Source organism: Panthera pardus, unplaced genomic scaffold, assembly GCF_024362965.1.
Source record: "Panthera pardus isolate Hobbes unplaced genomic scaffold, ASM2436296v1 HiC_scaffold_11, whole genome shotgun sequence".
In the NCBI taxonomy this organism is placed as follows: Eukaryota; Metazoa; Chordata; class Mammalia; order Carnivora; family Felidae; genus Panthera; species Panthera pardus.
This window is the reverse complement of record NW_026526666.1, coordinates 22,561,396-22,578,797: the sequence shown is the minus strand read 5'-3', so window position 1 is coordinate 22,578,797 and position 17,402 is coordinate 22,561,396. Positions and strand designations below refer to the sequence as shown.

The window sequence follows — 17,402 nt, the reverse complement described above, 5'->3', positions numbered from 1 at the left end:
GAAATATCTCTGAATCCCTTCTGCCACCACCCACCTCTCCACAACATTTCAAGCTTCACAGGAAACAAAACAATCTCCTACACCACACACTGAAACCATTATCTACACTGGAACACAAAGCTTCTGATCAAACCAGAAAAGCTGAAATTGAGGATAAATGACTTGAGAAAATGTTGACTCTTCTAGTATTGAATCACTATGACTCAAAAATCTTTAAACGATTTGTTTAACGTGTTAAGGTAAAGAACTAGAGGCACGGGCTTCCATGATTCTGGCACTGTCACCATGGGACTCCTGGTTGGCACTCCAACCTTTTCACTATCCTTCATAAGCTGAAGGTAAAAATTAATGAATGGATTTAAATAACTTAACACAGGCCTGATACATAATCCCACTAAAGATCCTATTTCTCATTTTTAAGTGGATTTAATGACAGTACTTGTGTTTAAAGAAAGTACTACAATAGTGAGCATTAAACGTATCTAGCACAGTTTCTGGTGCAGAGGAAATATTAGCTAGTGTCAGCTTACTTGAAAAAATAGAGGAGTCATCAAAGGTAGGAATCATTACTTGAGGTCAATAATAGAGTTCTGATTTTTGCTATTCTTGCTATTCAGACACCCCAATTTTTGTGGGTGAGTGGACTGAGCTAGGTGGCCTCTGTCCACATCTAATATTTCATCAGCCCTGGAATCCACTAACAAATGTATTTTGCTAGGTGCCTTAGATTATCTTGATTAATCATCACAACCTGGAGAGGACTAATGGTAGGTGACACGTATTTAGCTGGGCACTACTCTGACATATATGTTAACCCATTTCATACTCTTAATAATCCTATGAGGCCAATACTCATATTATCTCCATTTTACAGTGGAAGAAACTGAAGCCTAGAAAGACTGGCTCAGCTTCACACAGCAGGAAAGTGGCAGATCTGGGCTTCAAACCCAAACAGTCTGACTCCCAGAGTCTGTGATCTTAACCTTTACATGCACTGCCTTCCAAGAGGTAGGCATTTTTATCTCCAGTTTATGAATAAGAAAATTTTGCCCAAGGTCACACATATAGTAAGTGAGAGAAATGCAGATAAGAATCTAGACTTGTCTGACATCCATATCCATGCTGCTCCTGCACCAGGCCACAGGCATGAGTTCTAGCAGTAGAAATGGGAGCGAACACTCAAGGTAAGGTTCACAGGAGAAGAGGTCTATGGGAAAGTTTTAGGCACTCTGATCTAACAAGATGGAGCCCTGGATACAGAATGCCTTTCTGTCATCATGTATCTCGGCTACATTTAGTGATGCAATACCCTTGGGATAGCAGCAGTAGCTATATCCCTTGGAACCTCAGAGTCCAAAGGGAGTTTCCTGAGAATGCAGATATAGGAATTAGAGATGCTCCCTAACCCTCAAACCCACCCTGCTCCCTGCTGGATTTTCTCTGCCTTGGTTCTGGCTCTATGAAGAACGCTCTAGCTTTGGTCTCCTTCAAATCACCCATGTTGCTTAATGATCTAAGGAGCAATAAATAGCTGCTCATGGCCACTGTATCCAAATTTGGGGAGCAGAAACCACTGTCATCACCAGTTCTTTCAATCAATGAAAAAAATCAAAGATCACTAATTAAATTTGTATCTATAAATTCCATATGTGGTGCTTTCGCAAATGCTACACAGATCAAACTGAACAGGACATTTTCAAAGAGCTTATACAATATGTCTTTGTAAATGAGCCCAAATTATAGGCATTTTCTGAAAACACAATTAAACTAATATCTCACAACACAAAATGGGCTTGTAGATAAGAGTTCAAAATTCTTTTTTGGTGTTTTTACTGTCCCCAAAATGTCTTAAAACACCACCCATCAGACAATGTCCCTAGTCCATTCCCAACAGATTGAGAAAAACTTTCAGCCTGCCATTCCAGGACTCACTAATGAGACCCTAGTCTTCCTCTTTAGCCATATAACCTCTATGTTCCCCACACAACACTCTGAGAAACAAGACAAACCAACTGCTGCTTCAAGAGTACAGCCTGCATTTTCTGCTACCAAGTGGCTGTCCAGGTAGCTGCTTCTGTGATGTCCCAACTCAAACTCCACTCCAGACTCTTCTTCAAGTCACATCTCAAATGCCACCACTTTCTTCATGAAGCCTTTCCTCACCCCTCCAAATAAAAATGATCTTATTTTCTTCTGAACCACCGGAAGTCTTTGTGGCGTGTGTACGTGTGTGTGTGTGTGTCTACACACTTCTATTATGGTGATTTATACTATGACCTTGGCATATTTACTTGATTTCCCAAATTAGGCTGTAAACTCCTTAGGAGTTTGGTTTATTTTTGAAGTTCTCGTTATAACCTCTACTCTGTCTTGAAACACAGGAATTCAATAAACATTTACTGAATTATCACTTCATTAATAATGCCGATGATTTACTGATCTCTTATCTCTTATGAAGTATCCACTATGGGCCAGAGGATGACATTCATGTATTACATCTAATTTAATATGCACAATCCTGAGACTTAGGAAGTTGAGGCTTAACAAGATTAAACAAAGTTGTTCAAGGTTACACAGCAAGTAGGGTTCCCAACAGTTAACACAGTAGCAGGAAGTACTTTGAATCTGAATCCAAATTTGTTAGATTCCTAACCTGGGCCCCAAAACAATACTACATAAAAATGATAAAAGTGAAAATACATATTGCTTTTGATTTTTAGATAAATGAATTTAGCAAGTGTGAAACAAAGCCACTGACTGTGGTAGTGAGGAGAGCTACTTTTCAAATTAATCTAAAGAATTAAAAATGATGTTTGAAGGGTAAAAAAATATACAATATGAAGAAGCTTCATCACTACAGTCCAAGAAATGTAAGAGATGGGGACAGAGACTGTTTGAGGCATTTATTCAGAAGCATGACTTAAGAGTAAGCTGAATTTGTATATTATAATAGAAAAGACTCCAGCTGGGGAGTTCAACAAAGTAGGGTTACAATTCTGAGTATGACATTTTTAGCCCTGGTCCTTGGGCAATTAGTTTACCTTTCTAAGCCTCAGTTTTTGCAAATGTTAGGTGACAAGAATAATAATTGCTTTCATAGATAATGCAAATATTAAATGGGTATAAGGTATATAACACGACAAATCATGGGCATTACTAGTATTATTATTGATAACATCACTTTCACATAGAGTGACTATGCCAAGCCAGTATTCTCAAGAGGAATGGAAAGGCAGGACTGCCATTACTATGAGAACGTACTGTTTGGAAAAGCAGAAGGGAAAACAAGGGCCAGCAGCAAAGGTAGCCTCTAAATGCCAACACTTCCTTCCCTTCAGACTGACCCCCCCAAATTCTTTTTCTTGCAACTAAAGGACTGAACGTCAAAATATGATGGGAATCAAGTGAGATCTTCCCTTTTAAAACCTCTCAATTTTTATTCTCCATGCCTGCCGCATCAGCCCTCTCATCCTCTTTCTGAGAACATGCTCTCTGGAAGCAGTAGAAGTACCATGACATTTGGTGCCAGTCCCATGGGCATAAAAACACCACACCTCTCATTTTTATTTTCAGCTCCTTCCATTTTATTATCTGATCCTCAGCGTCCTCAAATGTTATTTGGAGAGGAATGCACTGAGGACTAAATGCTATTATGACTCTTCAGTGCCCAGCACAAAGTAGGCACTCAGTAATGACTAATTCCCTTTCTCCTCCTAGTAGGAAATAATCAACATCTTTGGGCCAATATGTTCTTGTCTCTAACTGACACTTGCCACCAAGGATGGGTGGTCAGGATCTGAAGAGTGCTATCTCATTTAAACAAGACACAGAACAGTAATTACCAAGGGAAGCGTTACAGACATTATTGATTATGGTTGCAACCAAACAAGTGACCTAAAAGTGACAGGCTTTTTTCTTAAAAAAAAAAACAAAAACAAAAACAAAAAACCCTGAGCTATTTAGTCACCCAGAAAACATGTGCCTGAAAACCCAACAAATGCAGAAAGCAGAAAGAATCCCTCCAATGACTACATTTTCTTTCTTTTTTCAGTTTTTCAAATGGAAGAGAACACAAACATGAAGGTGGATTTCTAGAAAATTACAACACTAAAACAAAACAAAACGCTTTCTGGTGCAAATCAACTATCATGGTACCTGTGATAAACGAAGTTACTTTGAAGTTATCAAGAAGTTACTTGGTGGGATTCCATTATGTGTGTTAGGAACCTCCCATTATTTGGAAAAATATTAAATCATTTCCCCTAAAATCAAAGCAAACATGAATATCCAAACCCAGGATATATCATCGATGTACTCAAGATTCATTGTTAAAATGTACACATTCAGCACTAAAATAAAACTTCCTTTTCCCTGTCCTCTTCATTTTCCAATTTCCTGTTTGCTATCTATTGAGAGTTGAAAGAGAGAGAGAGAGAAGCGGTACCACTGGAAGGAAACCTCCAATACTTTGACAGTAACAGAGGAACCATAATGTTTTCTTTAAGAAACACCACCAGTTCTACCAATAACTTTGCACCATATTCACATATGTAAATTATTATGTGATAATCCTTCTAATAATTATACGTGTGTGTATATGCGTGTATGTCCTTATACACACACACACACACACACACACACACACACACACACACACACAGAGTCCCAAAACCTCCAAGGCATTTTAAGCAAAGCTATCAGAGATAAGGACTTAAGATGCCCAGAGACTAGACTGGAGCAGCCTTTAAATGAATCTTGTAATTTGGACACAGCTCCTGCTTTTCAGCAAGCACTGCTGCTGGACCCTTCCACTTAGCAGTTTTCAACCTTCTTTTTTAGCTATTTGTTCGCTGGTCAGCTTAGTCCCACTGGCACTTTCATGTGAAAGGGAAGGCGGTGGTAAAACGGGAATACGCGCCCAGACTCAGGAAGCAGGAGTCCCCTCCACACCCCAGCAACTGATGCCCTCTCCTCCTCGCCGGCCCGCCGCTGCTCATCTTCCAGAGGCAATCTCAGAGCAGGCGGCCAGCGGAGCAAGGCCACTGAGTGGAGGAAGTAGAAATTCAACCCGAGGGCTCACCTCCTCCCCAGCCTCGACCCCCCACCCATCACCTCCCACGGCCCCCTTCCCTCTCATCCTCCTCCCCGCCACCCAATACTGCAGCCGCAGCAGGGGGTGCGGGGGTGGCATGTGGGGAGAGGTGCGGGATTCCTTCGCACCCACCCCTGACGCGCCCTAGAAGAATGTCCTCTGGGGAAGGGGCTGCCCACAACTTAGAGGAACTTAGAAGGCAAAGCTGCCGCGCCCCGACCCTCAGCGGGGCCTCCACCCCGAAGGTGAGGGGCGACAGAAGGGAGTCCGACGCGAGGGCGGGCCCCCCAGGGCTTACCACGAGCACTGGGACCCCAGCGGCCAGCGAGTAGAGGAGCACGGGGGGCACGGCGCTGCTGTCCTCCGGGCCCGGGTAGGGCTTGCGGTAGGCGCTGTCGTGGCAGAAGAAGCCCTGCACGTTCACGGTGAACGTGTCGGTGTACTCGAAGTAGTACGCCAGCATCACCGTCCCTGCCATGATCACCATCTGGAAATAGAGCATGCTGCTGGTGAGCGCCGCGGGCAGCAGGGGCATGCACGCCTCCCGGGCCGGGCCGAGCCGAGCGGGCGGCGGACGCGGCGGGCCCCCTCCCGGGTCCGCCGAGGCAGCCACCGGGGGCGCGGCGGCGGGGGCGGCGGGAGGACGAGGCGCGGGAGGAGGGATGGAGTCGCTGGAGGAAGAGGCGGAGGCAGGTCCGGGTTTCGAGGCGCCAGCAGGCTGCAGAGGAGGCGGCTACCCCCAGACGAGCCCCCTCTCCCCTCCCCGCCCCCCGCCCGCCGCAAGCGCCGCCCGCCCGGGCGCGGGGTCGCGCGGGAGGGCGGGGAGTCCCGGGCGCCGGGCAGCGGCCGCAGCGCCCAGCGAGAGACTGTTCGCGATGCAGCAGCGCCGGGTGAAGCCCCCAGGCCCGCCCGGAGGAGGCGGCGTCGGTGGACGGAGCGGCAGAAGTCGGGACAGCGGCACCTGTACCCCTTGGAGGGCGGACGCAGTGGAGCCGGAGAAGCTCCTCGCGGGGGTAAAAACCAAAAAAAAAAAAAAAAAAAAAAGATGGGGGAGGGGAGGCAGTAGAGAAGGAGCTTCTAGAAACTCCTTTCTGAGGCAGCAGCTGGGCTGTTTAAGAAACCCGCACAACGCCTGGGAAAATGGTGCGTGGACGCGTCTTCGGAGCGCAAACCCCACCGAAGCTCAAAGTGCCGGATGCCGCGCGGCGAGTTTCAGCCGGCGCTCGCTTGGATTCTTTAACCCCGCGCAGGACACACGCCAAGCGGTGGTTTCCAGGCACAATTAGAAAAATGATCTCAGAGCATTTTAGATTCGGAGTTTCTCTGCCTCCCCTCTAGCTTCCTAGGGCTTTGTAATGTAGAAACACAATCATAGTTCGGTAGCTCCTGAAGCATCATCTTTCGTACAACGGCCCTTTCATCGTTCATGTATTCTCCACTTGCTCATCTTCCCAGTCTCCTTTTATTAGCTGCTTGTGAGAAGAGGCATTGCAGATTCCTGGCACCCAGCGGTGCCTGCCACCAGGGAAGGGAAAAGAGCTATTTACCTCATCTCACTATTCCCTGAGTTCCGGGGAATTGCTGGGATTCCCCACCGGTCAGGTGGAAAGGAGAGGGAGACCAACGCGGGTCCCATCACAGGCGTACGAAGCACACCCATACATGGGCATACACGCGTGTGCATAGCTCTGTAAGTAGCTTTGGCACTGCATATATGTAAAGAGCCCATTCCGTGATGCCATGTGGGTCCCTGCGTGCAAGCTTAGGCAGCAAACTTGGGGGTGGGGGTGGAGGTGGGGGAGGATCTTAGCGGAGCCTGACACTGCTCACATCCTCCACTCTAGAGGGCAGGTAAGGAAACATATGTAAGAGACAAGGGAATGGAAATATTCCTAGAGCCCTTCCCGTCTCATTAAAATGTAGATTACTTTAGCAGGTTTCTAGAATATTCATTCATTTTAATGGGTTGTACTTGATGATTTTTAGAGGTGGGTCTTTGTAATAGGAAAAAGCAACATTGGTAGGCTACTAAGGCCATTTAAATTTGGCAAATGATTGGTATTTTGGGGAAGTAATGGCAGTGTGAATTTCTTTAATGTAGGATACCTTATTCTCCATATGTTATTAAACATCCTTTAATAGCTACTTACTGGATAAAAGACACTGAACAACATGTATAATAAGCAGTTTGGAGCAGTGGGAGGGAATGGTTCCTTAAGTGGACAAGAGTGGCATACCTTATTATGAAAATATAACTACTACAAAGGTACATGATTTAATGACCCATTCAGAGAATCATTTTAAGACTGTAGGAGTGTTTTAACTAGTCCTCTGATTCTAAGTAGGAATCCCCCAAACCTTTCTACTTAATAGAAATTTTGGGAACATGGTACTAATTTTTAAAGGTAGATTTTAAGGGTAACTTGGATTAAGGAAAGTGATGTAGGTAATTTATCCAAGCCAATGAAAACATACATTATTTTTGAAATTAAAATGCATTGTATTACACTGTTAACATGTATTGAGTGCCTGGTACTGTGAGTGTAACAAAGCAGGGCCCTTGTGTGTCCTGTTCACTGTTCTGTCCCCCCACATGAGGAGTGTATGCCACATTGTAGGTATTCAGTAAATATGTTGAATAAATTAATGAATGTGTTCCTCTAAGAACAATGGTGAAGTATGTTCACATGTAAGATTTATAGCAAGGGTTAGGGAATCCTAATCTTTATGTCCTAAGATAAATATAGACTGCTTACTTACATGGCATACTGACATTGAAGGTATAAGGTGAATGTAAGAGCAGCAACTTTGGCACTGCCTCAGTTTAAATCCCAGCTCTGCCACTTACCAGCTCTGGAAACCTGACCAAGATGCTGGACTCTTTTTTTCTGCTTTAGTTTTGCCACTGGTAAGACCAAGATAGTATTAGTACCTACTTTACAAGGTTGGTATGAGGATTAATGATGGTCACTTATGTCTGGCACATAGTGAGCACCTATATCACGTTTAAATTTATAAAATTTGATTCCTAGACATAAACATATCTGGACTACTTTAACTCGGGTCACTCCAACATTTATCACCAGTCACTTCCTTCTGATTTTTGGCTTACAAAATGATTCTGGGTGTATCCATAATTCTGTAGGTGTATATATTTTTCCATAGATTTATGCACATCTGAAAGAGATGCCATCCATCTCAGGAATAAGATATTATTTTCCTTCAGAATCTTCAATATCTCCATCATTTGTCCACATTAGACATAGATAGTCAAATAGCGTTATTGATTGATTTATGGTTGACTAATGATCCAATGCTGAAAATCAGAGTTAATACTGAATCTTAACTCACTTTATAAAGATACCAACATTAAATTCAACTTCCATGAATATTTGAGCAGATTGGTTATTCATAGAAATGATGTGAGGTGGATGAAAGAGCGTGAGCTGTGTACCCTTGGGCTGGTTACTTTACTTTCCTGAGTCTGAGCTTTTTCGAGGACAAAGTGAACTAGTCTTTCTTATTTATTTTGACAATTAAGTGAGAATATATAAAGTACCCAGCCAAAAGAAGGTACTTGTTTAGTATGATTCTTCACTTTATTTTCTTATAAATTATTTAACCTAATTCTTTTCCAAAATATATCTTTTCAACTTCAAAGAATCCTTGGGAATCCTACCACGTAATCTACCTTTTACTGTTTCTAGATTAACAACAGCACTGCTCATATTTAATCCTTTGGAATCCTTGCCTAAATTCTTAGTTTAACTTAATTCTTAAGCACATCATTGTGTTTTCAAATATATTATAGCAGTCAGTCTTTCTTGAAACATTGTACTGTCCTGCAAATTCTCCCCATCTCAGCCCCTACCAAGGAGGATAATCTAGTAAAAACTGTGGTATTTATAACTTTTATTTTCCAACTTCCAGTGACTCATTATATTTATTTGCATGTCTTAACAACCACTACGATCTTACTGTGTTTCTTCACCCATAAAACATGAACCATGATAAATACGGAGACAAATCTTGTGGGAGTCGTTTATCATTTGCAGTATCTCTCATCTTTCCACCTCAATACTAATGTTCTAATAAGAACTAGTAAGGTGCTAGACCAGCAGGAAGATGTAATCCTTGTCTATATGGTTTATAACTTTTCGTCCACAGGCAGAAGACAAATGCACAAAAATTGGGGGTGGACTTTTATGCTGGTAGCAGTGTAAAGACCAACTGAATGAATGGTCTTTGGGAAGCCATGCATTGACTATTTTTGGATAGCTAGATAAATGAACATATTCTTCTTCTACTTTGAAAATCTAAGGGGCTTGCTTGAAGGGAACTGGAAATGTACCTAGGTCCTCAAAATTATTACCAGTTGGGTTCTGTACAATAAATCTGTGACTATCAAGAGAGGCAGACTGAGATTTTCCACTAACATCCAAGGGTTTGGCCCTCATTAGTTCATAGACAGAATGATTTTGTCAAAGATGACTGAGCATTTCCAAGGACAAATGAAGATACAGAATATTAAACATTGGGTTTCCATGTGTTTCAAGTAACTCAGAGGTAAGCCGAGGCATTTTCCTGAATTTTTCTCATTCCATGGTGCAAAAATAGAAAAGAAAAAAAAAATAACATTACTGTCAATGCATAGCTGAGATGGTGAGGTATGAAGGATTCAGAAGACTTTACATAAGACAGACTAGGGCACCCTCTCCAAAAGAACAAAGTCCTCCTTTTGACAACAACAATGACAAAATCAGTGACAATAACAACAAGAATGTGCATAATGCTAAACTTGAGCTGGAGATGTTGGAGGAGATTCATGAGCATGAAAAGTTAGATGACTTTGTACTAATGAGGAACTTTAAATATTAACATATAGATTGGTGGAAAGTCTAATGGGAATAGATTTGGAAAGTGGTTTTTTTAAATAGGCCAGGTAATTGCTTTCAGAATAAGTAAAGGCATCTGGCAATTCATTCTAATAGTTATTAAACTACAAAAGGCAATATCTTGACAGATCTTCATTGAACTGGATCCAGAGAAGGAGCAAATACATGAGTTTACTAACTCTCAATTCAATACAGAGAACATCCCAGAAACTTGAATAAGAGATACGATGGAGATGTAAGACTGGTTAACTCAAGAAATGTGCTTAAATGTGTTCATATAAATTCAAAGATACAGCATCCTCAAAGGCAAACTAAAGAAAGCTAAGGACATTTGGGATTACACCTTGACCTCTTATTATTGACATTATAGTACACTGCTTCCTCACAGAATAATCGTCAGTGCTTGCTGTAGGAGGTAGCTGCTTTCTCAAGAAAACAGAAGGAAAAACAAGCTAGTGTAGTAATTTGTATGTCTGTCTTTGAGGTTCCAACTGTAATGGGATGTTTATCTCAAAGGCCAGAAACTTCTGACCTGGTCAAGAAGTATTTATCTTCAGTTAGACCCCTGAGGTATCTTTAAAGTGCCTTACTCTGTGACTACATCACGGCTGATCCTATTATTCTACATTTCCAGTATTATTTTAAGTTTTCACTTTAAAAACAGTTATCACAAACCAAGTACATATTTTATTGGAGCACATATTAAGTGTAGTTATATATCACTGAAATCAATGGCATGAAATTGATGGACTAAATTAAAGAGTTAACATCTGTGAGACATTAAGGCTGGGAAAGAATAGAAAAATTTAATATGTTACCAACTGAACACTCCTATATTAAAATAAAAAAGTTACTGAGTTAGGAAGAGTTAATTGGAACATGATGATAATACTATGTGGCCGTGGCAGTCAGCATATCTGAATCTCAGTTTGCTCATTTGTAAAATTGGGTTAATGAATCTTTACAAAGACATTGAAAGGCTTATATTAATAAAATGCTTTGAAAATATCAAAGCATTGGGCTACTCTGCATTAGAAAGTATATCATAAATTAGGAGGAGAAAATGCCTAATCTAAGTGAGAGCTGAATTTTCTCCCCAGTACTGAGTTCCAACTCAAAAAACTCTGATTATTTGGGGCACCTGGGTGGCTCAGTCGGTTAAGCGTCCGACTTCGGCTCAGGTCACAATCTCGCGGTCCGTGAGTTCGAGCCCCGCGTCAGGCTCTGGGCTGATGGCTCAGAGCCTGGAGCCTGTTTCCGATTCTGTGTCTCCCTCTCTCTCTGCCCCTCCCCCGTTCATGCTCTGTCTCTTCTCTGTCTCAAAAATAAATAAATGTTAAAAAAAAAATTTAAAAAAAAAAACTCTGATTATTTGCTATCTGTTCTGTTTCCACACAGGTGAATACTGGATTATTTACCATATGTTTCCATCATTTAAAAAAAACTCACATTGCTTGATTAAATATAAATCCATGGGTCCATGACATTGGGGGAAGTTTCAAAATATTCAAGTTCCCTGAGAATAACTTTAAACAATTATTAAGGATAAGGACATAGGCGTATGTCAGTGAAGTGATGGGTGAGCAAGCCCAAGAACTGAGGACTCAACAGAACCGAGCTCATATCTTTGTTCTGTAGATTCATAATTATGGGACCTTGGTGAAGTCATTTTAGTTTCTTAGTTTCTGTAATACCCTAAAATGAGGATAATGCTGCCTACTTCACCAAGTTGTAGCACAGAGTCTGGGCCATTCATGACAATAAATGATCATTATAGTTATTATTACTCTTCTGGTATAATTAATCCTGCCACTGCTGGATCAGCAAAACTTTCATTGCATAAGATTTTGCTGTGTAAGATTTTGCTGAACTGTCTATGTAACATCATGTTACTTGAAGACACCTGAAAGTCCTTACTTGTGCTGTGATAAATGAGGACTGTCCTAAATGAAATCACAAATTGTGCTAACACTGGAGTTTCTTTAGAGGTGTTATGGAAAATGTGGGGCAAACTATGCTGGTGACAGCTGCAGGTCCTTTGTCAAAGGTACAGATTGTGAATGGTAATAAGCATTTGTTTAGTTGTCCTTCAGTGTACTGGATAATGATTGAAACAAAGATACGGTGAAACAAAAATGGTTCCTTACATTCATATATGGACCATAATCAATTATTAATTTAGAATCAGACAATTTTTAGAATGCTATTTTAGTGAGGGCACGAAAACTTCTGGCTTAATGAATTTCTGGTATAAATTTAGTCATACTTGGTTGGATAGATTATTAAATTACTGGATTGTTTTCACCTTATGGGTTTACAAAATAAGCTAGTAAAATAAAGTTTTGGTCAAGGAAAGAAAAGAAAAGAAAGACAAAGAACTTTTTTATAAGATCTTAATTGCTGCAATGGAAGATAATAAGTAGCAGAAAGCATTACCTCTAAAATATAAGTATTACATGTTGTAACACCTTGAAAGAAAGTTGGGGGAAGTTTTTGGAAGAGAAACCTATCACTGTGCATGTTGTTATGTGTACTTTTCTGATTATCACTTTTTGTTATTAAATCAGGCCTTGATTAATCATATTTTATTACATCAACCTTATCCTTATTATAACCAATGCTTCAAATGTAATGATGTCTTCAATTTAATGTAATGGGTAAGAATAAAATATTTTAGTTTGTTTTCCACTCACTGATGGCTTCCTTTAATATTCTTCTGGCTCTTGTGGATCTCTAATAAAAATAGAAGAACATGAATAGTAAAATCTTAATTAACTTCATAAAATTCTCATAAAATAGGGTATCTTGGGGGAACTACTGCTTTTATTAATAGAAACCCTTCACATTTTTTGGAGGAACTCTTTTTTCCAGTTTCACTGAGAAGTAATTGATGTACATCACCGTTTAAGGTATACAGCATTGTGGTTTGATTTATGTATATTGTGAAGTGATACCACAATAGATTGAGTTAATATCCATCTTCTCATATACAATGAAAAGAAAAGAAAGAAGAAAAAATTTTCTCCTTGTGATGAGAACTCTTGAGATTTACTCTCCTAATTTTCCTATGTATCATGCAGTTGTGCGTTTCGTTCCCAGTACTTATTTGTCTTCTAACTAGTTCCTGCCTTTCAACCGCCTTCTTCAATTCCCTGTCCCCACACCCTCCACCCCTGGTAACCAGAAGTCTGATCTCTTCCTCTATGAGCTTGTTTTTTTGTTGTTGTTTTTGTTTGTTTGCTTGCTCTCAGATTCCACATGTAAGTGAAATCATACAGTATTTGTCTTTCTCTGATTTATTTTGTTTAGCATAATGTCTTCAAGGTCCATCCATTTTTTTTTATGGCTGAATAATATTCTATTATGATGAATATTCATTCATCAGTGGCTACTGAGGTTGTTTCCATGTCTTGGCTATTGTAATAATCGTGCTATGAACATGGGGGTACAATATCTTTTCAAGCTAGGTTTTTCATTTCCTTTGGATATAATCTCAGAAGTGGAATCGCTGGATCATATGGTTGTTCGACTTTTACATTTTTGAGGACCCTCCTTACTAGTTTCCACAGTGGCTGCACCAATTTGTAATTCCACCAACAGTGCACAAGTATTGCATTTTCTTTACATCCACAAACTAGCATTTGTTATCTCTAGTCTTTTCGTTGATGGCCATTCTAATAGGCATGAGGTCATAGCTCATTGTGGTTTTAATCTGCATTTACCTAATGACTTGTGATGTCGAACATTTTTTTCATGTACCTGTTAGCCTTCTTCTTTGGAGAAATGTCTGTTGAGGTACTTTGCCCATTTTTAATTGGATTATTTGGCTTTTTGAGTTCTTTGCATATTTTAAATATTAATGCCTTACCAGATATATGGTTTACAAATACTTTTTTTCCAATTCCGTAGGTTGTCTTCTCACTTTCTTGGTGGTTTCTTTTGCTGTGAAGAAGCTTTTTAGTTTGATGTAGTCTTGTTTGTTTATTTTTGATTTTGTTGTTTGTGCCTGAAGTATCATGTTAAAAAATTCATTCCCAAGGAACATACTAAGGAGGTTTATTTCTAAGTTTTTATCCTAGGAATTTTACGGTTTCAGATCTTACATTTAAATCTTTAATTCATTTGAGTTCATTTTTGCAATGGGTAGGATATGGGTTCAGTTTCATTCTTTTACACGTGAATATTCCATTTCTCAGTACCATTTATTGAAAATACTGCCTTTTCTCCATTGGTCTGTCTGTTTTTATGCCAGTACCATACTGTTTTCATGACTGTATCTTTATAGTCTATTTACATTTCTTTGATTGTTCACAATTCAACTATAATGTGTCTCAATATTGTTTTATTCAGGTTCAACCTATTTGGGGTTCTTTGGGCCTCATAGATCTAAATGTGCATTTCTCTCCCTGGGTTTGGTACGTTTTCAGCCATTATTGCTTTAAATATACTTTCTGTCCCTTTCTCTTTCTCTTATCCTTCTGGAATTTTCATGATGTGAATGTTGGTTCTTTTCATTGTGTCCTATAATCCATAGCTGTCTTCACTCTTTTTCTCTCTTTTTGCTCTTCTGGGTAATTTTCAATATCCTATTCTCCAGGTTGTAATTCTTCTGCATGGTTGAGTCTACTTTTGAAATTCTACTGACTTTTTCATTGCAGTTATTTATTTTGCAACTCTAAAATTTCTGTTTGACTTTTTTTTTTTTGATGGTTCCTTTTCCCTTTTCAAACTTCTCATTTTGTTCATGCATTTTCCTAATTTTGTTTGGTTGTCTGTGTTTTCTTATTCACTAAACTTTCTTAAAGAATTATTCTGAATTCTTTATAGTTTATAGATCTCCATTTCTTGGAGCAGTTAGTGGAGCTTTATCAGTTTCCTTTGGTGTTGTCATATTTACTTGATTTTTTGTGATCCTTGATTCCTTATGTTGGTATGTGTACATTTGAGGAATTGGGCCCCTCTCCCAGACTTTACAGGTTTGCTTTGGCAGAGACAGTTCTTCACCAGTCAGCTCAGTTGGGTTTCTGGGTGTCTCCTGGTAATGTCTTTGGGCAGGTGGAGGCTGCTATTATGGTCTGTTTTGGGGTGAGGCAAAAGTTTGAGTCTGAAGATGGGAATGAGGGTGTTGTGCCACTGGCTGAGAATAGCTGGATAAGACTGCTGGCTGGATCTCTACCCAAGAGAAGTTTAGGCTGGGCTCTACATTTTCCTGCATTCTCTGTTCAGGCTTACTAGATATCTGGGATTGGATACTATTTTCAGTAGTAGATGGGGCTGTGAATTAGCTTCCCTGCATTGGCACGTCAGCAGGATACAACCCAAGGTCTGCAAAGCTCATTGTCTGGGGACATGAATCAGGCCAGAGTGGGCACTGAATTCCATGGTCAGCTGAGGCCATTGATTTTGCTCTGTGTAAGGGGGAAGCCAGGCACTGTCCTCTCTGTTCAAGTGACACTCTGTGTAGGCCTGTAGAATAGGCAATACAGCTTCCTGTGTGCTCTGATTAGGTTCCCTGGTTGATAGGCTGAATGCCGCACTCAGCATTGAGTGGGGCTACAAATTAGATTCCCTGTGCAGGTGCAGTAGTAGAAGCAGCTGTAAAGCCAGTAAAACTCTTTGTTGTCTCAACTCGAGCTGGTTCCCTTACTGACCAGGCTACTGGCTTTGCTCAGTGGACTATCATCTCTGCCTGCCTGCCTCTTGGCTCGAGTGCCCCTGGGCCATACAGTTTCCAGTAGTTGTCTCCAGCCCTTCTGGTCAGGTGAGGCGAAATATAATTCCCCACAGTGTCTCCACAGGTGGAGCTGTGTTGTAGTTCTCTTGCCTGGGAGAGGGAGGAGCCGCTCCACTCTGCTCTCAGTTTCCCAAACTGGCTGTCTGGTTTGCAAAGGGCCCTGAGCTGTCCTCAGCCTCCACTATGAATTAACTCCCCAGCCTGTGCATAGCATGGGGGTACTCCATGCCCAGTAGTGGCTTTTCTTGAAATGTGCTTTTGTTTTATTGAAACAACAAAACTATTAATTAAGCAACTACTCTATGCTAGAAGCAAGGGGAAGTGTTTTACTCTCATACCTCTGAACCTCACAACTACCCCTCATTTACTGGTGAGGTGTGGCAGCACCAGTCATAGTTTGCCTAAAAAGTAGTGTGCAGATACTACCACTAGAACTATTCCACCTAATTGAGGCTTTCAGGGTGTGTGGGGTCCAATTTGAATAAGTCAGGTTTTTACTAATCAAGATACCTATTTGTAATTCTACAATAGCAATTTAAAATGGAAGCTGCTCTGTAGTGGCACAGAGTTTTCACTTTGGTGGTTAGTGGACCTGGAAATGAGACCATAGGCTTCAGGAGTATATGCCCATAGATCCCTTTAACATTTGACGATCCAGTTTAGCTACTAACCTAGGAGTGGAAGATTCAGGGAGGATTGGGGATTGGTGCTTGTATCAGTCTGCTTGGGCTGCCATAACAAAATACCATAGACTTCGATAGCTTAAACAACAGAAATTTGTATTTTTACACTTCTGGAGGCTAGAAGTCTGAATCAAGGTGCCACCACAGTTGGGTTTGGATAAGACCTCTCTGGTTTGTAGACAGTGCCTTCTCACTGTGGTCTTACATGGTCTTTCCTCTGTGCTTGCACGGAGAGAGAGAACTCTGGTGTCTCTTCCTCTCCTTATGAGAACAACTATCCAATCAGATTAGGGTCCCACCCTTATGACCTCATTTAACCTTAGTTATCTCCCTTAAGGTCCTATCTCCAAATAGAGTCACATTGAAGGCTAGAGCTTCAACATACGAATTTCGGAGGGGCATAATGCAGTCCAGAACAGACTCCTGTTGCTCTCCCAATTCAATACATTGGAATGTTTTATTAGGTTGAACCATATGAACTTGCCGTTTCTACAGATGCCAACTAATTGATTATTGGCAACTTCAAATGGATTAACCTATACAAGGTCAATACAAATATGTTTGATTGTTGAACTATCCAGATGATTATTCCATAAATTATCACATTAAGAAATAATAAGTTACATTTACTCATTTTTAATGATATCCATGCCCTCCCAATCTGATAGATTTCCAGTTGAACTCTTTAAAAGTTAAGTTTGAGACCAAGTGTATTTTTATTACCTCATTGTAAAAGTCAGAAAGCATGAGTTAAAATGACATCAATGGCACATAACTTTAACGACTTACTTGGCAGTACAACTGTACTAAAACTGAAGGACAGTCTTACTCAGTTGTGCAGCCAGAAGTACAAAATGAATAAACATTAGGGAGTTTGGGCTAAGCACACATATATTTTTTGTCTTTGGGTCAGAAATTTAATTGCTTCTTCTTGCTCATATAGATTGGGATGCTGAATGCTATGCTCCAGGAATTGCAACAAATCAATTACTGACAAG

The 17,402-nt window shown here is 40.6% G+C and overlaps 1 protein-coding gene and 1 long non-coding RNA gene across 4 annotated transcripts in view; one reads left to right on the top strand and one right to left on the bottom strand.

Annotated features, from left to right (window-relative positions):
- The window catches only part of PLPPR5 (phospholipid phosphatase related 5), a 124,572-nt gene extending 117,914 nt beyond the window's left edge, over positions 1-6,658 (bottom strand). For 2 of the 3 annotated variants that reach the window (XM_019457596.2, XM_019457597.2), the window contains exon 1: positions 5,391-5,738. In XM_019457596.2, the coding sequence (XP_019313141.1) occupies positions 5,391-5,627 (237 nt within the window). In that variant the 5' untranslated portion in view covers positions 5,628-5,738. Of the gene's footprint in view, positions 1-5,390; positions 5,739-6,639 lie in introns of those variants that run through there. The other variant, XM_019457598.2, reaches the window with a different exon arrangement.
- Positions 5,493-17,402, top strand: part of LOC109271905 (uncharacterized) — a 28,491-nt gene continuing 16,581 nt past the window's right edge. Inside the window, exon 1 of the long non-coding RNA XR_008418414.1 lies at positions 5,493-5,601. This is a non-coding gene — a long non-coding RNA (uncharacterized LOC109271905). The remainder of the gene's footprint in view (positions 5,602-17,402) is intronic.